The sequence below is a fragment of the Anser brachyrhynchus genome, assembly GCF_964034855.1.
Source record: "Anser brachyrhynchus genome assembly, chromosome: 3".
Lineage (NCBI taxonomy): Eukaryota > Metazoa > Chordata > Aves > Anseriformes > Anatidae > Anser > Anser brachyrhynchus.
The window spans coordinates 2,999,370-3,019,670 of record NC_137696.1 but is presented as its reverse complement, the minus strand read 5'-3'; the positions used below and the strand labels follow the sequence as shown (position 1 = coordinate 3,019,670).

At 44.2% G+C, this 20,301-nt stretch overlaps 1 protein-coding gene across 18 annotated transcripts in view; it reads right to left on the bottom strand.

Annotated features, from left to right (window-relative positions):
- KIF16B (kinesin family member 16B) overlaps positions 1-14,345 on the bottom strand; it is a 158,170-nt gene extending 143,825 nt beyond the window's left edge. For 7 of the 18 annotated variants that reach the window (XR_013949285.1, XR_013949286.1, XM_080587145.1 and 4 more), the window contains exon 1: positions 7,892-7,933. Coding sequence is in view for 7 of the 18 variants with exons in the window: in XM_080587145.1 (XP_080443271.1) it covers positions 7,892-7,918 (27 nt within the window). In the remaining 11 variants the exon portion in view is untranslated. Of the gene's footprint in view, positions 1-7,891; positions 8,199-14,125; positions 14,141-14,225 lie in introns of those variants that run through there. The other 11 variants (XM_080587138.1, XM_080587142.1, XM_080587139.1 and 8 more) reach the window with 8 other exon arrangements.
- Between the last annotated feature and the right edge of the window lie 5,956 nt (positions 14,346-20,301).

Below are 20,301 nucleotides of genomic sequence, written 5' to 3'. Positions count from 1 at the left end.
GCTGCTGGATTCTCATTGTGCTGTCAAATTCATGAGGAGCAAACAGCATTGCCCCTACCCATTGACATCCTCCTCCTCATCCACATACCGTTGTCTCTGTGGGCTCATTCTCTAGCTAACATTCAGGTGTGTATTAACACCCGCTTGGCACAAAACATGCACCTGTGCATTTCCATTTTGAACTCTGCAGAAACAAAAGTGAGCAGCACGCATCCCTCCATGAGGTCTGCAGTGGGTGTGCAGTGCCATTGCTGTCACTCTTTGGTGGCCGTCCCTGAGATGATGCTTCAATTCAGGCAGGTGCGCTTGTCCTGGCTAACTTCTACATGTGGTGGCTGCCACTCTGCTCCCTTGGGGGCTGCCAAAGATGCTTCATATCTTCCTGGTGGAGCATCCAAATGGAATCCCCCGATGGTTGAAAAAGAAAGGTTTGCACTCTATTAAGAATTAAACCAAGTGCTGCACGAATCCACATTAAACAAGGAGAATTATCCAATTTCCAGCAGGGCTCAGCAGGCAGTTTCAAGTAAATAAGTATCAAGCTGTCAGCTTGAAATTCTCCTTTGGAGCCATACAGTTTTAATGAGCTACCACCAGTGCTGGATTTTGGCACCTTCCCCTTTGCTCTTTCACACAGTTGCCTTTTTGCTCTCAATGAAACACTGGGGATGGGGATGCTGGGGTCCTTCAGCCAGCCCATCTGGCAGGGCACTGCTAGCAGCTGAGGCTGGAGCCGGGAGTTTTTGGCAGCCAGATTTTGGTCACCTGGAGCCCAGTGGCTCAGGGAGAGCAGTGGCAGCAATTGCAGCAGAGGCAGCAGCACCCAGTGACCAGCGTCACATCAGGCTGTGTGCCAGGCTGAGTGCTGTCCTGGCCACCGTTTGGGAAGCCCTGTGAAGCTCTAAGTGTCAGTGGGCCCGTTTCCCTCATGTCTTTCCTATTTGCATCCCTCCCGTTGACCACTGTGGTTGTGATACCGATGACAATATACAACACAACACGACAACTGCTGCTCGTGGCTCATCCAGCAGCTGGATGTCACGGCTGGCAAACACCTTCCTCCTTCCCAGGTGCCCCCCTTCCTGGAGAGCCCTGTGCCCATCACCGTGTTTGGAGGCTGCACCAAGACTTGTTTGCACAGGACATCAGTGAGCACAGAGCAGCTGCTGTCCAAGCCCATTTCCACTGCAGAAAGCACATCCACTGGGATTATTTGGATTCCTTGCCAGAGCAGAAAGAGAAATGGGTGGCTGGGTTGAAGGCTGACCTCGCTGATACCCCTTATGCAGACCTTTGTGAAATGAGAGAGGGTGCAAAGGGCTAACAGCCATACTGAGCATGGAGAAACATCTGTGCCCAAAACTGCCTGAGCTCGTTTCTCCAGCAGAAAGCTGGCACATGCTTCCCGCTGGATGGTGCAGAGGATTTCCCAGACAATTCCTCCCTCTGTCCCAGGGAAGCAGTGGAGAAGGGCTCAATACACTGTGCTGACCAGTTCTGCCCAAGCAGGAGAAGGACCCACCCCAGCCAGCAGCTCCTGGCTCTTGCACGGAGCTGGAGAAGCAAACCCAGGGACATCCTCAGCACCTCGTCCTGCAGCCAGGGAGGCAAGGAGGAGCTGCTGCAGGGGCAGGAGTGGGGAAAGGGCTGCAGCTGAACACACAGGGGGGTGGTGAGTTAGTGCCAATGCAGCATTTGGGTACAGGCAGCTGAATTTTCTGCACGTAGAAAGTGAGCAGTGCTGCTTGTAAGGCTCCTTCTGGATCTGCTGTTAGTGCTGCAGTAGAGACTGCACCACGCTGGGCGTCTCCCAGAGAAGATGCATGAGTACATCTCTCCGCACAAGGGGCAGTGAGATGCTCTGTGGGAGCAGCAGGGAAACAACTGCTTCATGGTGCTCACCTAACCAAGAGTAAAGCCCAGTTCCTGGAGCAGAGATCACTTCCTTCAGCTTGCCAGGTTGAGCATCAAGATCAAATCCTCTTCTGGACCGCACAAAAGAGGTAGCAATTTGTAAATAACCTTTGAATTTCACCATCTGGGAGAATTAATCAAACCAAAGCTGGAAGAAGCAACCATTCAAACTGCTGGATACGTGGCACCATTTCCAAGTTCTCTTAGATTTGACCCAGAGCTGAACCAGAACAGCTCCAGCCAAAGCTTAGAGCTGAATCCACCACTCTGCCTCTCTGCTCCTTCAATCTACTGCTAATTGCTTCATTTATTCTTCTGCAAATTGATTTCCCTTTTCCTGCATTTTTCATCTCCCTTTAGTTTCAAAGAATTTTAAACCTACTTCATGTGGGAATAATCACATGAAGTACATAAGAACAGAGAAACAAATGTAGTGCTTACATTCATATATATTTTACAGGAAACCACTTTCCCCTTTGACATACAGTTGTCACCTCAAATCCTACCCGTGGAAACACAGCCTCTCAGTTTCTATTTTATACTACTAAGGAGAGATGGCTTTGCAAAACAGGAAAAGTTCGTCCTATCCCGAAACTTTTCTCATTACAAGGAGCACTCAGGAGTTTCACAGAGTACGTTCCAGCATTTTAAATGTATTGTTGGCTTCTCAGAAATGAGCTTGTTTTTGTCCCCTCTCCCTTCACTTTCAGTTAAGAAGCCTGACAAGAAAAAGTATGGTACATAGAAGTAGAAATGAAGAATAAGTGGTTGTAGTTGACATTTAATTTCTGCACAGTTGGAAAGAGAAATGAGACTGTCTATTGTTCAATCCATTATTTTTCCCAACCAACCAAGAACGTAGCAATTTGTTGTTTCTTTATTAAATATAATAGGGAGATGTTCTGATAATTTTTCCCTATCAAGTTCTTATTATTTACAACTCATGTACGGTGGCAGCCTCTGAGCTCTCCATTTGCTCCGTTTTCTGTTACATCATTCAATTAACACAGGCAATCTGTTATGTCAAAAGGTAATATGACAGCACTTGATAAGCAAGCCACAGAAATCTCTAATAACTTCTAATGAATTATTGCAATGCCGTGTTTAGAGACGCTCTCTCGGAGGCACCCTGGGATTTACACGACACATTAACACGTAAGCTGTCTCTGGCTGGTGCCACTGAGTTAAGAAGTGTCACTGCTCAGTACCAAAAATAGCCACGCATTTCAAGTCTCTCCTTATAGAGATTAAAGAAAAAAGTGTGAAAAAGCATTTCTGTGGAGGAGGAATCCTCCCCTTTGTGCCCATTTTACAGAAGCGTTTATTGCTGTAATTGTCTTCTCCACAGCTAGCATTAAAGAGGGAAGAAGCGTGGGGCTGCGTGGGCTTTCTTTGAGGCTTTTCAATGAGTCATGAGATTCAGCAGCTACCTGTTGCCATCTCACATCCAAAGCCTCAGAACAGAGGATGCTGATGGCGACCGCCTCATCAGCAAGAAAGAAAAGCTGCAAGGTGCACGTCTGGCCTGCTAGGCCCAGGGATCAGCTACGGCTGCTGTCAGGGCATCTAGGTCTAAGGCAGGAAAGGGTCCTCCAGGTACCAGCCTTGGGGAACAGCAGGCTGCAGAACGAGGCCACGAGTTGTGTGGAATAAGTTAAACAGCGTGAGATGTTTAAGTGGAGGACTTGTTAGTGTTAGGTCAGAGGTTGGACTCGGTGATCTTGGAGGTCTCTTCCAACCTAGATGATTCTGTGAAGTTTCTCTGGAGGCCACAAAAGGTTTGCTTGATGTCATACAGAAAGTAATAATTCAGCTTTCATTCTGTATTTCCCATGTTATTTCTGTTCCTACTCAGGCAGAAGCTCCCTTTCCCTTTTCCTAGAAGGGCCGAGGATGTGAATTAGTGAACACCTTACACTACAGGCTGAGGGCAACTGATAGTCAACAGCCACTTGAGTCTGGATGCTGGAAGGTCATAGGCACAAAAAGCATAGCTGCCTCTATTTCACTGTTTGCTCCCTGATCTTTAGGAGCTACTGCAATTCCAGTGGAAATTAAAGTTATTATAGCCCCCAAAAACAAACAAACAAAAAAAACCTACCTGGAACCTAGGAAAATATAAATGGATATGAAGTCTAAGGTAAAATTCTGAAAATCATTGAGAAATCTCGTATTGACCTCAGTACAATGTGATCAATATCTACAGGGAAAGACAGACGAATGCATTCTTGGAATAACGCTCCCTGAGAAAACACTTAGAGGATTTGGACAAGCCAAATTCACTGAGAAAGATCGCTCTGAGTTAGTATAGTGCACATTTATTTCCTAATACAGTGCTTCTATGCGAAGCCTTCTTGTATTTAATGTTAAGATTAGGATCGGTAGAAAAATAGTCTGAGTACAGGTCAGCTTTTTGAAGATAAGCCTTATCTGTAACCCCCGGGGAAGGAGATGGTGTAGGCCTGAACTGCTGAATATGCTAATATCCATAAGAAAACTATTTCAGAAGGTACTTCAAAGACAACACACATCTTCAAAGGATCTACGGATTCCACTCGATTGGAATGAAATATTTAGGCGCTCCGGAAAAGCCATTTTCCTGATACTTGCTCATGAAAAATAAACATACCTGGCTTTCTAATAAGGCTCGAAGCAATCAGCAGCGAGCCAAGTCTCCTGCCCAGCGTGGCAGCGGCAGAGTCACGCTGAGAATTTCAAGGGACCAAAGAGGAGGCCACAACACAAATAGCAAACAGAGGCAGGCGCGTGGTGACAGATCGCTACCTGGGGCTGGCGAGGGCAGGCGGTCCTCTTCTGAAGAAAGGGGCATATGGGGAGCACCAGTACGAGAAGAGCTGTGGGCTGATGAATGCAAGCTCTGTTCCTGTCTGGGGTGGACAAGGGAGGATTCAGCCCGCCAGGGGGGCAGCACAAGCAGCCCACTGCAAACATCCATCCCTGCAGTTCCTGCCAAGCCCCTGGAGATGTATAGAACTGACTCTGCTTTCCCCCCCAAGAAAAAATAAACATGATGCAAAGCTGCCATTAGCCTCAAAGGCCGGTTTGGCCTGAGTAAGGAGGAAGGACTGCAGGACTTGGCCTCTTCTGAAAGAGAGCTGGGTAGGTAGAGCTTGGTGTGCTCTCCAAAACCCCTGCCCATGTTGCTTCAGTTGCAGATCGACCCCCACAAAGAGAGCATCCCTTCACGGTGTGCCGGGTACCGAGCCCTCAGAAGGCACTGACCACTCTTCCTCACTCGGCAGTGCGGGACGGATCTCGTTCACTGTCCACGAGCAGAAACGGAGATGTTCAGACAAGTGCATTGAACAGCTCAGCCAGCTAAAAATAATAATTGGGAAGTGGCATATATTACAAAAGAGTGTTTTAGGGAGAATTTAGCAAGAAGCTAAACACTACCAGAAAGGTTTTTTCTCTTCCAAGTTGCCAGTGTTACCCAGTCCTAGTTTCTTTTAGAAATAACCTTTACTGAGCAGAGATTACTTGTTTATTATCAATTATTTCTTCAACTTGTAACATCATTTATTTTTTAATAATAACTGCAAAGTGCATTAGATGATGGTTGCTGTAATCTATACTCAGATCAAGTCAAACTAAGTATTTTAATGAAACTACAGCTTGTAATTTTGACTTCATTGTGTTTCAATGAGATAAAATTAGATTAGGATCACACAGACCATAACACGAAAAACAGGCTTTGTGTCAGTAATTGCATATAGAGGTCTTTAACATGAATGAGAAGCATGCATGTCCAGAGCAAACACAACCTATTCTCCCTCTAGTAGCCAATATTTCTCTTAAAAAAAAAAAATGGTGTGGAGATAAATTGTACTGTGCTGCAAAAGCAATGTCAAAGCAGAGTGAAGAACCCTAAAACTGCTCTTAATTTCAAGTGTCTACCTTTCTGCTTAGCACCATCTCCCTAGCTGATACAACACTGCTGGGCAAAGCCAGCCACTGAGATCTTGTATGCTCATGCATGAGCTCCAGCAAGAATCATCTGTTTTAAAAGCACAGTCAGAAGGGTTTTGTTGGAGAGGGGCCAGCTGCATTTCAATCGCTGAGCTACGGTTCCAGCAAGAAAGCACTAGAAACATTTCTGATCTGCCATATAATCACTGCATTAAAGAGTCACCACTCTTCACTAGAGTTCAGAACAGAAGAAAAACTAAGGTACAGAATTTTCTTTTTAGTATTATGTTTAAGTATTTCAATTGCTATAGTTTACATGTTTGATACGAGGTGTAAGCAGTGCTACAATTATTTAAAGTAATATCACTTTCCTGAGTAGCAAAAAGTTGTGTATAAACACACAGAACACTAATACAGTATTTCAGTGATACCTGACGGCATTAAAAACCCGTGATAGCATTTATGTTGGATATAAGAAGCATCACTGCTGCTATAATGATGATGGCATCCTTAGAAAATGTACATGGGATATTGTTGTACACATACTTTCAGATAAGCATTGCCAGAGAGAATTTATGTTTTTCCTCCTTGCCTTGGGATAAATATGGTGATATTCTTATTGGCAATAACAATTCACGCTGCCATATAAAACATCCGGAGCACCCACTCAGTGAAGACAGAAAGCCCACTGCAGGGGCGGTGTTGCAGCGCGGCTCCTTCTGCACAAGGAATTTGCAGCCCGGACAGGGAAGGGGGATAAAAGAGGATGGCAAGAAAGAAGGGAAAGGAGATGCCTGCAGTAATGCTACGAGTCAGCGAGCAAGAACAGAGGTTTTACCAACAACACACACTCAGCTGAACACCCGGGTCCCACAGACTGATCAGGAGGGCACAGCCACTGCTCAGCGTGGGTCATGTTGGAAAACTGCAGAGCAGCTCCCAGCACACCCCCAGCTAATCCCTCCCCTGTTTAACGAGGAGGGGAAGACTGACAATATAATGGCATGTGGGCATTTTATCTCATGTAGCAGCCCCGTCTGGCATGCTCGGGAAAAATGTGTCCTGCCTCTGAACAAAAAGCAACCTGCTCATGCATGAAATTAATTCTAGTAAAGTACTGAAATTACAGTCAGTGCAGTTTTAAGGTGTATTTACCATTCAAAGGCTGAAATGAAACTCCTCATATCTACACACGGGCCAAAGACATGATGTTAATCCCACATGGCAAAGCTGCGGCAATCGAGATGTTCCTGCACGCTGACAGCAGAGGGGATGTGGGCTGCTCTGCTCCTGCTCTGCCCATCCCTCCACTCCCAGCAGCTGTGGCTCTGCTGACACCAACAGCAAGGGCAGGACGAAACCAAAGGGCCTGCTTCAAAGCAAGCACGGAAACAGGGAGAGAAACACGCAGGAAAAGGGTGGCTGGGCACCTCTGCAGCAGGCACTTTGTCCGTGCTCTGTCACACCATTGAATTTAGCACAGCAAGTGGCCTTTTCCAAATTAACGTAGATAAACTCTTCCTGGGTGTGGGACCTTTTGCTAGCAAGTTTTAGTATGGCTGGTAGGGCTGATTAAAGACAGGAGTGATTTGACCCTAAGTGAGGATCCTCAAGAGCCTAAGAAATATCAGATGCCTTGGACAGTGACAGTGCTTGCAAGCTAAATAAGGATCCCAATTTTCAGCCACCCCGTTTGTGACACAGTCCAAAGTTATCTCAGTTATCAGTCCCAAAAGACATCCCTTTGACTGATGGTTGCTCTGTCACAGACATCTGCCAGGCTTCCACCCACCACAGTCAGCTCAAGGTCAGATTTCATCCCCCTGATGAAAGAGTCCCTCCTAATTGGGGGGAAACAGGGAGGCATGGCAAGAAAGCGCTTGTTGTCAGAGAGCGGCAGCAGCTATACCCATTACCTGTTTCACAGGGCCAACAGTTTTCCAGGGAACCATCTCACTTTTTCCCTGAATCTGTTTAGACGAGGCCTCTAACACAAAGGGAAACACAATGCTTTGGGGCTGTTTTGTTCTCTGTTAGAAACTCCCACCTGATGGACAAGCTCTGCCTCTTTCATCTCTGCATTTTCACGTCCCGTTGGCTGGAAAGGTCAAGACGCCGGGCACATTCGCTCAGGCTCCTTCCCTCCGAAGCCGGGCAATACCTCTCACAAGATTGGTTTTGCTTCCCTCAAGAGATACATTTACCAGAGGTTAGGGCGCTTTTTTTTTTTCCTCCTTTGGAGATGATTGCTATCAGCACTGGAGGAGCCTCCCAAGATTGCTAAAAGGAAATGTCATATCACAGTATCTAATTTCCAAAGAGATGCTACAAATAGCCTCTCTGTGCGCTACCGAGGAGCTGCCTTTCACTGCAGCATTCACGACTTCTGCATTACCTTTTCAGGGAAGTCTCATTATTTAAGCATTCCTTAAGAGGTGCTATTGGAATAATTAAGACCAAGATGTCGGCCTGCTGCTTTCAAAATGACGGCAAGTAAAGACAGCAATGATAGTCCAGCTGCTGAGAGGAGAGACAGCTCTCCAGGGTGATGGGCACTGTTCGCAGCAAGGAGACCCGCAGCTGCTGCCGACGTCCTTCGCCCGCATACTGATCCAGCTGAACTGTGCTTTCCACCGGGTATTTATAAAAGATGTATGGAGTCATTTTAGAAGAGCCATACACAAAAATTGCTTTCCCTGAAGATTAAAGAATAGAAAGTCTAAAAGCAGCCTCAGACTTTCATTATAATCAGCCCTTTGAACTTGCAAGAAGTCTCCTGCAGCAGATTCCAGCAGAGCCCAAGGACACTGTGAACTTTTCTCTATTTCTCAGGGCTTTTCCCCGCTTTGAAAATCCCAGCCTAATGACAAAAGACAAGAGTGAGAAAAAGCTGTTGCTTTAAAAAACATACTTTCAACTTCTCTGTAGTCTTTGCCACAGCTGACTATACTTCTCTTCCACAAATTTAAACACATTTTGCTGAATGACTGCTAAAAGACAAAGAAGGAGACTCAAAACCTTACTAGAATTCATTACCCTTACTAGGAACTGATGTTAATCCTTTGAAAGTCAGCAGGACAGCAGAAAGTTCCCTGTATGGGACAGACCATTAAAAAAACTACCCTCTTGCAAATGTAGATGTGAACCTTATGTCTTTCCCACTGAGCAAACAACAGGAAATAAGGCAGAAGGAAAAACAAAAACCCTCCATATTTTGGTAAAATCCTATACGTTACATTACATCCTGTGACTCAAAGATATTTTCTTAATTCTGCTCACACAAAAGCCTGTATAGAAAAGCCCTTTCTTAATTGACTAGGTCCCTCCTTTGCCTTTTGTAGTAAAAATACGAGCATCTCTCTGCTTATTAACCACCGCTAACACCTGGTGGTCCCTGGTCCTTGCAGAGGCAAGTCACTATGGCCATACTCCCCACATCTAAGGAGCAACCAGTACAAATACTTTATGCACAAGCACAACACCCTATAAAACTGCATGTGAAGCAGCAGAAGACATTTTTCAGAGCTCTGGGGTGATGCTGTTGTTGGATGGGGTTTTTAATGTTCTTCATTTCTAGAAAACTATTAGTGAAATGACCTTCCAAAAATCCCTGCCAGCCTGTGCACGCATTCATGTTTGCAAATGATAGAGATCTCGTGTCTGCGAAACACAGGATTAATGCAGCAGCCCCGTATCCCTATCATCAAGCTGGCATTGCTATACTTTCATTACAGTTTCCTGGCAACAAAGCACCCAGGCACTTTCATGAATGCTAACAATTCTTATTCATATAGCCTCTAGACATTTCCTGAGAGCCTTGCAGAAATGAATGAGCATATCAGTGTTATCAGCTCCTGGAATATCAGACTCAAACACAAATCATGGGGTTTTTTTCCTGTACAGGAAAAGCATTATTAATGTGATTTTATCTAAAAATCACTTCTGTTTCTTTCTAGACACAGGTTTTTTGGAATCATAGCATATTATTTCACCCAGAAATATAACAATACCATTTCTGCTCCAATTGTGAAGAATAAGTCTGATTTTATCAGTACGTTTGGCTCTATCAGTTGGATAGTTTGATTGTTGGATTTTTTTTCCTCCCAGTTTACAGGATGAATGTGTGGTCATGTGAGAAGTCTAGTACTGGGGATAGAAGACATTTATTTTAGAAATGAATATAATTAGTATTTCCCTTTCTAAGCAGAGGTATCATTTCATTAACATAAAGACTAGAAGACAAAAAACAAGCTGCTACACTTTCTTCTATCTGAGTGATACCACTCTCAAGCCTTTTTAGCACAGAACTAAGGCAGAAGTAACTAAAGGCAGAAAAGCAGATGGAGACGCTTGTTGTATTTTATATACCGTTGTGAATGCACAACGAGAGAGGATTGCTCCCTTGCCAAGCAACTTCTCCTTGAAGTCCAAGCAGGCACGGGATGAGAAAGACCAACAACGCATAAACTTTCAAATGCACATTTGTGTTTTCAAATAGAGCAGACTTCCTTCTTTTCCTTTCCTCCCCCTAGTCAGCTGCTGTTTTGGAGGCTCTGAATTGAGCCTAAATCCTTGCAGCTGGTATGGGGAGAAAAGGAAGGGGCAGAGCCCTCCTGCAGCAGTGTGATGGTACCTACTGGGGCTGCACAGAGAGGTTCTTGCCTTTCTGCCATGCCATGAACTTTGCTGGGCACCAGCAGCTCTTCTCAGCTGCAGTTGTTGGCTGAAGCAGTATGCACCAGCAAGCCCTTGCTCAGTCTAGGAAACCTGAACAGATTAAAAAGCCAAAAGAAAATGGATAACCAAAAGCATCACCTGCATTAGGACAAGTTTTGAAGGTCATGGAAAAAAAAAGGGAAAGAATACTAATCCTCATTCTTGGTTACAGAGAACTTCTGCCAGTATTTTAATACGAGGCTTCTCTCCTTCATTCCTGCTTTGCTGGTTGTCTCAGGTTATGCAGAGTATCTGCAGCCATCTGGCCCCAGATGGATCTATCATTCACCCCCCACTCCTTACAGCCTTCCTCCCCAGCCCTGGTGAAGCTTTAGTTAATACTGCAGTGCTCATTTAACAAACGAACACACTCCATGCACTGTGCCTGCCTTCCCCAAGGGCTTGCTCATGCCTAACTGCTGTCAGTTTTACAGCACGCAGATACAGAGAAGATGCATTGCACAGTCCCATTATCAAGAAAAAACACTATTGACAAAGAACCAATACAGAGGTTTGCATTGATGCTGTCAATATTGTTAATACTTCAAAGTCCTAAGGCAACATTTTTTTATCTTGGGGAAGAATCTGAGCACACCCTTGAACCGACAATTTTCTGTGCTTTTCCCTCTGGCAGCTGGCTCTTGTTTAAAGTCAGGGCAAAGAAACCTTCTGGGTCATTAACATTGTTCTATGACTGTCTGCATAGGGAGTTTTTCCCCCCCAACGATTGTTTTCTCGGATAAAACTGTCCACGTAGTGAGAAAGTCTGTGAGTAATGTGTTTCAATCACACTTAGCAGATATAAAGGGTTAGCAGCCCCTTTATGTAATATATAGCTCTGACTGTGTTAGCCTAAAATGAGTTTAAGATGGATTCCCTGAAGAAACGGTTCAGGGCATATAATCTGGCTGCCTAGCAGTATTTCTTGGGGTGACAGCAGCCCTAGCTGACTTACCCAGGCTCAGTGGCTGTGGAGCCAAGTTGCACGAGGACATTTCTTGCATATAAGCAGATATCCCACAAAAAATGTAAGTTTTTATTCTTCGGCAAGTCCTTTGGAAGCCAATCCCCACCAGATGAGCCATAACACAATCGTGCCCTGTGTGGTCTTGGTACACAGGGGCAAGAGACGACACCTTTACAGCCACAAAGGACTGGAGAAGTCACACACAGTACAGAGACGTGAGTGCTGGACACCTAGGAGCAATATTCATCCTCTCCTCGTCGATATACCCACTTAGGCTAAACAACAGGCTACTCCCTCCCCAGGGTATGGATTTCTCCATTGCAAGACTGCTCGAAATTGAGAGCTCAAGATCTGCTGAAGTCTGAAAGGGCAAGGACAGTCCCAAGTCTTGTTTGCTGCTTAGCTATAAAGAGCAGGCAAGGATGCAGCATGATAAAGTCCAAGTACAACTGATTACTCTCCCAGACATGTTTTGGACGCCAGTTCCCACTCACACTCTCTGTTTTTGGGAGGTTAGAGGCAGAGCTGCCAGAGCTGAGAAGCTATGGGCTGTCCCTCCCAGGGCTGTTTGCAAACCAGCGTCTGGTGCTTGGAGGGAGACTGTCAGAGGGAGGCTTTGCTGCGAGCCCAAGCCTGGTAAAGGAGAGTGGGAGCAGAATTTGGGGCTTTATTCAACATTATTAATAGTGCATAGGACAGACTACAGCATTTTCTGTGGAAGAGGGGAAATTTGTTTTCTGTGAACCAAATTTAGGTTTAATATTCCTTGGGAATGTTTAACACTGATTTATAACGCAGTGTTAGCAACAACTATTCCATAACCCATGGACTAGTTAAAACCCAGACAATAAGAAAACCAAAAGGTTTCACAATTCGCAAACAGAAAAAGACTACACAACTCTACATTTTTAGATAAGAGATTTTACGTAACGTGGAAAAGGTAGCATTATATTTCTAATGCTATTCCAGGTTTGGGGGTGCCATATAGGAAAAGGCAGTGTGTTTTAAGGCAGTGCTACCCAATAGGTATACCTTCACTGACAAACTCACAGAAACAGACTCAGCTCTGCCTGCTGGTCCTGCCCTGCAGCTCTCAGGCTGAGGAGATGCCCACACCGCCCTGGGCTCAGCAGGGCTTATGGCATCTCTCCCAGTAAAAACCGCGGTTACAAAGGTAGCAGTGGAAGTGGGCAAAAAGGTAACAACAGCAGCCCAAGATCTGGCTGGAAGGACAAATGGAAAATAGCCACCGTGCTGCAGCAGAGCCAAGGGAAAAGCTGCAGTGAGGGAGGAGATTGTCATCTTGTTCAGCTGAGGCTCAGCAAGTGGCTCAACTATCACTTCTCCTGTCTACATTACAGACACAGTTCTCCATGCCTTCTTAGAGGGCTTCAGTGCATACCTGAATCAAGTATCGGAAAGAGAGAAACCTGCCATTCCAGTACCCGAGATCACCGGTCGCGTTGCAGAAGTCACCTTTCTGGGCTCTTGTCACCATGATGCTACTGCTACTAGAGCTAGCTAAATTGCTGCTAGAGCAGAAATGTCTCCTTGTGCTGGAAATCACATCTTTGGCAGCAACACAGACCTCCCTTTAGACAGCAACCGTAAGATCACAATTTTACATTTATCTGAAAAAACTACTAGCCTCAAAGGTTTTTGTGACATCTTCATCCTCCTGTTCTTCCGATGGCCTGGCCTCATCTTCTCCATACCTAGTCTTAGCAGGAGTTTCTCTGCTTTCTAAATGATCTGACTCTCTAAACCATTTTTTCATCTTGGTTAGGGGTGCAACTGACACTGGTACAGTTTATTTCCCTGGCTCAGCCTTGGGGCCTGTTTTAGGGCTTGGAGTAGCCGCTGGGCCTGTCTCAGGGGTTGAAGCGGCCACAGGGTCTGTCACTGGGGTTATACTGGCATTGAGTGCAGCTCGGTAGGCACAGGCCAAGCCCCAACACGTTGCACTGATTTGTGGATGTCTGGTACTGCCAGGGCAATGACACACCTTTCTCAAGCACTCCACCAGTATTTTAGGTTTTTTTTTTTTCAGTTGTTCAGGGGTGAATTTCCAAAGCACGGGAGGTGCCCACTCCTCTGGATACCTGCCCATATCCTCCCCACTCTCCCTGCCAAAGGACAGATCTCTGGATGACACTCTTAAGTATTTGTTTAACCTTAGACAAAATCTGCAGTGCATTCAGGAGACACAACGATAAGAACATGCTGGTCTGAACGTCCCAAGGATATTCAAAGTTTTGGAAAGCTACCATAATTCGCCTGGAGGAGAAGAAAGGGAGAGTGAACAAGTAGGAAAAAACATCTTCCCATAACCCTACCTCAGGAACTATTAACAGTTACACTTTTCACTCTTTTTCTTCAGGGAGATAATCTATGGAGGGGGTCAGGGGGAGACATCCAACAATAGTTTCTTTCTTTAAAGTTATCTCCTTGAAACTGTAACTTCTAGTAATTTAAAGGCTTTTGACTTGCATATTGCAAAAACAGCATTTCATTTATGAACAGCACATTTTCACAATTTCCATCTAGTGAAAGTAACAATAATGCTACCAGTATCTATCCAAACCTCTTTCTACTTACCACAAGGCAAAATTTGAATTCACATTAAGGCACCTTTTTCACGCAGCCTGTTGTTCAATCTTAACAAATACTTAAGAACATTCTTCAAAGTCAGTCTTACCTGTATGCAATTGAGCTTTTGAGGTTGTGGTTTGTTCGTTTGTTTTTAAGGACTAGGAAGGGAGCTTAGAATCCACAACCTTGTGGAACAGGCCCATCTACCTGGCTTCAATGTTTTAAGGTCAATTGCTCCTTATCACTAATAGAAATAACCTGACATAGGGGCTTAGTGGTTAGAGTTGACCTAATTAGTTAACTACAAAAGGTGCACAAGGGTCATATTTCTGTTAGTCATTCTGTGAGGAAAATTAGTATAGAGCCTCTTGAAAAAAAATAAATTAAATAAATAAATAAAGGAAATGACCTTAAAGGCAAAATTGCTGTCATAAATTTTTGTCTGTCTAGTTATGACAGATAAAGAATACAGCAATCAGAATTACTTTTCTTGACATTAATGTTATTTAATTTGCTTTTCTGAGATCTCTTCCTTATGCAGGACTTTTTAAAATCTAGCCCCATGACCTCTGACTACAGTATTTACTTTGGCTGCATATAAACTATCACGTATAAATGCCAGGATCCAGATCCTCACTCGCTATTCAGGTCAAGGACTGGGCTGAAGTTTTGGGCTTTAATTTGGTTCCATGCCTACATCGCTCTTTCCTGGCAGGTCAAGGGAAGAAGATTGACTGGCTTGGGGGAGCTTATGTACACGTAGCTTTTAGGCTGCAGCCAAAGTGTTCCTCTAGATCTGGAAGTCTGAAGATGGTTGCAGTCTCCAAGCTCACATACAACCACATATTAGTCTGGCACAACCAATTTTTGTGTTCCTTGCACTAGCTGTTCCTTCACCTCCTCTTCAGAGACAAGAACATGCATCTCTTTCATGCTCCTTCGTTAGTAAACAAACCAGGATAGATTAAAGACTCTTTCTTCTAGTCAGTAAGATACCTGCCTTTGGTTTCAGTGAGAATTCAGGCCCTAACAACTGAAGTTTCTTCTGTATGTTGTTTCTTCTGTATAGGATAATTTCATTTCCCTTTTGAAGACTTACCAGGATGTAGTAACAAAAGCAAAGGCATAAAACAGTACCTGAGGCATAGTCTACTTTTGAGCCTGCAGCAGACTATAGGTACGATATTGTAATTTCAGACAAATATGGTCTACGTAATGTGAAGTGTTCCAGCATGCTTACAATCTGCCAAAGGCCAGAAAATGTGACCTTCATTTTAAGACTGTATGGAAAAAGAAAACAACAACAACAAAAATTAAGAGAAGAAACTTTTCCTTCACCTAAATTTTATTATTTTGCAACTCCTTCAGGTGTCCGCAAGGAATTATGCCAGCCTGTCCACCCCCCCCCCCAAAAAAAAAAAGATATTGAGATATTGTGGCATAGAGGTATAATTTCAGTTCATACCAGAAGACATTCTTCAATTGAAGTACAGTTAAGCCCCACAAAGTGCCAAAAAAAATGCCAAAAAAGTAATGTATTTACAAGTTAGTTTTACATGCTGGCATTATTTACTTGTCTGGTCTTGCATTCAGGGCTTGATCTATCTGGGGGGGGGGAACATGTAATGCCATGCAAGGTTGTTTGCTTGTATGACTGACATGACTTTAAAATTTTGAACTGTTTGTATAGAAGCAAAATACAGAAGAGTACACTATCCCCAAGGGAAACGTAGAAAACTACCTGTTGCTTCTCAGGTTTAAAGTTTTCCCTTAAAAGGTGTAAGCATCTATTAAGGTGTAAGAAAAGGTGTAATCAGCTGTTTGAGTACAATTCTTAAGTATACAGGAACAATTTCCTCTCCCATTTCCAACTTGGAGTGCAAAGTTTTTCATCATGCTCTTAGATCAGGATTCTGATTCTAACACTGGTTCCTAGTGCAAATTTCCAGAAAAGAGAGAAGCAAACCAGTCCTGACTGCTTTGAATGAGATGGGGTAGCAAACAAAAGTAAATGAAGAAAATAAAGCTGTAGGAATGTTTTCAGATAATTGTCATTGTCCAGAAGCTTTAAATTGGTTGAATCCTTGAAAGGTAATTAATGTAAACTCAGGTTGCATCACTGAATTTGAAGTAGTAAGATAGACTTGCATCATTGCAGAGCCTCAGTCACGGTTTAAATTGGCACTGTCTCTAACTTCATAAGAATGAAAGAGAAAAGCATATCTTTCTACCTTGTCAGCTACTGGCAGACTTAGGAAAAAAAAAAAGAAGATTGTTAAAATTAAAAAGTAATGTTTTTTTAGGACATTTCACCAAATATGTAATATTTAGTAGTAACCAGACTACAAATGAAAGGGAAGATGAAACAGTAGAAGGTACTTGCATGGCCTTAATTTACATGGCAATTGACAACAACCACAATCTGCAATGATTTATAAGTGCCTTACACCATTCACCCTTGAGACAGAAAAATGGGATTCCCATATTATTTAAGGGGAGTGCAATCCCTCTCAAAATATGAGAGCCTGGGGTATACTACTGAGTACTGAAAATCTTAAGAGTAGGAAGAACTCAACTGAGAAGGGAGGATGAGTCTCTTTGGATCTTCATATAACAGATCTGGCCACAGCAAGAATCCCCCAGGATCCTTCCAGAAAGGAAACTCAGATTTTAGCCCTAAGCAACTATTTTTAGAGACAGGCTGGGAACTGGTTCTTTTTAACCCAGGGTCCATTTCAGCATCTTCAAAGCTAAAGAAATGGTTGACTGCTCTGTTGAATCGTGTTCCAGGCAGAAAAACTCATGTTCCTACTAACATAAAGAGCTTAATGTCTTGCTTCTGTCCTAAAGATGAGTTTTGGATTCAAATGTACTCCCTCCAAGATGAACAACTACCTTTATTTTGTGGGGCTCATATTCTGCATAAGAGATTTGTAACTTCAAACTTCATAATGTCTCCTCTCGATGAAGGGAGGAGGTTGCAGACGTATAAAAGGGCAAGACAACCTCCAAACATACATCGCATTGCCACAAAACTACTTCAACGTATTCCTGCCAGTGCAAAAACTCCTTTGCAAACCACCACAGACTGGACGTTAGGGCTAAAAACTGTGGAACGCATTGTTTAACATTTGTCTGCATACTTCCAACTTTGTGAGCCAGTCAAGCTGAGATGACAGCTTGAGATCCCAACTGCGGCTCAGGATACGCTGTGCACCAGAGAACTTCCCCCCCCATAAGACGCCTTGCTTAGGAATTACATACTCCGTGGCGACCTGACTTTTAAAGTTCCTTCAAAATATTCCTAGTGTTATGTGTTAAATCACACTGCCTTAATCCAGAACTTTTTCAGCCACTGTGATTGACTAGAAAATATTTGGTTTGACAATTTATGACAGATTTGGGACAAACTGTTGCTATTCACAATAGGTCTCCCTCCAACCCTGATGGAGTAGCACTATTAAACACCAGCCAGCCAGCCAGCCAGGCTGGCAGCAAAGTCTTGTAGATTTTTATTTTTTTTTTTTAAATTGGTCGGAAACAGAAGTGCTGAGGTACTAACAGACCAACTCCTGTTCTTACGCCTGCCAACAGAGCGGTTCCAAAGAGTGTTTATCAATATGGAGATCTGGGACAGGTCTGGGTTTTTGTCACTGCTACTTTTCTCTTGAAAGATTACAATAGCTACATGTGGAATAATTACCTTCCAGTCAGAAAACAGGAAAATTTTATTTGATTTAGGATGCTGGCTGCTGAATATTGTATAGCCTTACTTTGTAAGCAGAAATGCAGCGGGAAGGATTGTCTTAATCCACCTGCACACTTAATTTTAAGCCAGCAGATCCGTACATTCATATATATCCAAGCACCCGTTCTCATTTCATTCTTTGGAGGTGAGAAATTTATTCCTTCAGAGGTAAAAATCTCATCTCACGGAGCTAAGATTTATTTCTTACATTACTGAAGGCAGGACAGCGTAAATCCTTGCTGGAATGGAGTATTTTCAGAAGCTAATGCACACACAGAGCTGCTCCAGGGTGGAATTCTGACGGAAAGAAGATCGAAGCCCCATTTGACACTGCTCTCGACCTACACCATACATATATTTTTAAGGGTGTGTGGCATACAAGAACCCTAACACTTGGAAGGGGCTACACCACGCTAAAGCTAAATGAGAAATAGGCACCGAAAGGCCCTCTGCATCCCAGCATGGCTGCAAACACAAGGCAGCACAACAGGAGCAGCCTTTTCCACAGACAGTCAAGCTTTAGGAACACTAGAAGAATTTATGGCCTGCTTGAGTCCACCAGATATGGTAAATTTAGAGTTTTAAACTCAAGTACCAGAGATGGTATGATTTACCATCGGCTCCCCAGTGGTGCTGTTACTGAGAACTAAATGATTTAGGTCAATAAATGTTTGAAGGAATGAAACCATCAAAATAGCTCTCAGGCTTTCTTAGTATCCACACGGAGAACTGGCAGAGCTTCAACACAAGCCCAGGCAGAACTTGTTAGAGAGGCTTACTACTGCTGTTTGCCTAAGCTGCAGGAATTATTAAGCACAAGACTTACAATAAACAAGCTTATTTATGGCTTCATAGTTTGATGCTGGCATGGGTCTTAGCAATTTCAAGGCTGAGCTGGCTTGAGAAAAAAAAAAAAAAAGCTGTGGAAATCTGAGAGCTTCTTTACAGGATCTTATGGTCCATAAAGCCCCACACTTGATGCTGATAGCAAGCTGCTAGTGCTGTGAGAACCCTCAACTACACAGACTTCCCTCAGTTAGGATCGAGGTAACAAACTCTCTGCTTTTGAGGCCCTCTTTCTGGACAAGCTTGTCTCAGTTTTGTAGTCAATCTGTCTTTTCAAGGGGAAAGTTGCCCTTCCATCCAGGGCATACTGTATTTTCTCCTCATCTATGGAAAAGTTTCTTCAGCAGTAGAGCGGTAACAATAGCTGCTTGAGACCACCATACCTAGCAATTGCTTTAGCTTCCAACCCACCAAAACTACTTAGAGCAGCCTAAGATTCCTAATCACCTCCTTGTCACAGCTTACCCAGGCCATCACAAACATCACCCCTAGCCTTGTACTTCCAGTTCATTGCCAGCTCAGAGGCACAGACAACTTCTGCAGCACCCATTTGCACATGACACTTCTGGCTCCGCCATCAGCAGTCCCTCAGGTGTTTGTAACCTGCATCACAGCCCTCATCACATCCCTCCCAGGTGTTTGGCTGCTTGTGCTCAACACCAGCTCTGACATGGTGCAGCTGTGACTTTGGCTCAGACTGCTGCAAGAAGGGCTGTCTTTGTGTGGGAGGTGTGTTTAGACCCAGTCTGTTGCCTCTGGTCCTTGCCTGAGCTGTGGTGCAGCTGTGTCTGGCCAGGTATCTCAGATCCAGACTTGCAGACTTATCTGAGACCTTTTCTTGTTCCTCACTTGTCCGCTGGTTAGCACGTAGTGGCCAACTCTCACTGCTGTCGCCAGATCTGCTCGTCTTGTTCAGGCACCATGGGACGGTGCCCCTGCTGAGCCTTACCGTACACGGTTCTTGGGCTTGCCCTTCTTTGTGAACCTGCCTTTGCTGCTCCCTGACAGCCCAAGCCAGACCCTTGGTCTCCATTTCCCCTCTAACAGGCAGCGGTGCCTTCCCCGGCTGCTCCCCCAGGAGTACGGGGCATCCTGCGCCGCCTAGGCTTGGCTCTGCAGCAAGTCATGCCCTGCAGCCAGCTCCCAGCCTCCTACCTCTGCTCCTGGCCAGACTTTGTGCCCTGTGAGAGCCCATCCCTCTTGTGCCCAGTATCCCTTGTGGGTGCGCTGCACAGAGAAACCATAATTCTGTTTCTTTTCCTGATTTTGCAGCCAGGAAATCCCTGGTGAGCTGGGAGTTCATGCACTGGGGAGGTGCTGCAAGAGTTGTAGCTAAAACTGCTTTGTATCGACATGGGTAAAGATGTTCAGTGGAGAATTGGCTATTTGTGAGATTAAGGAAAAAAAATGAGGCAACTTCACGTAACCATGCAGATCAGTCTTGATTTCATTATACTACAGTGTTTCCTATGTAGTGGGATTCAAAAGAATTTAACTTAAAATGCCAAAATAATGTTAGTCACCTCACGTACTGTACTAGTATGCTGATTCCAGTAAAACTAAAAACTTAACCCAAACTGAAAGAAAA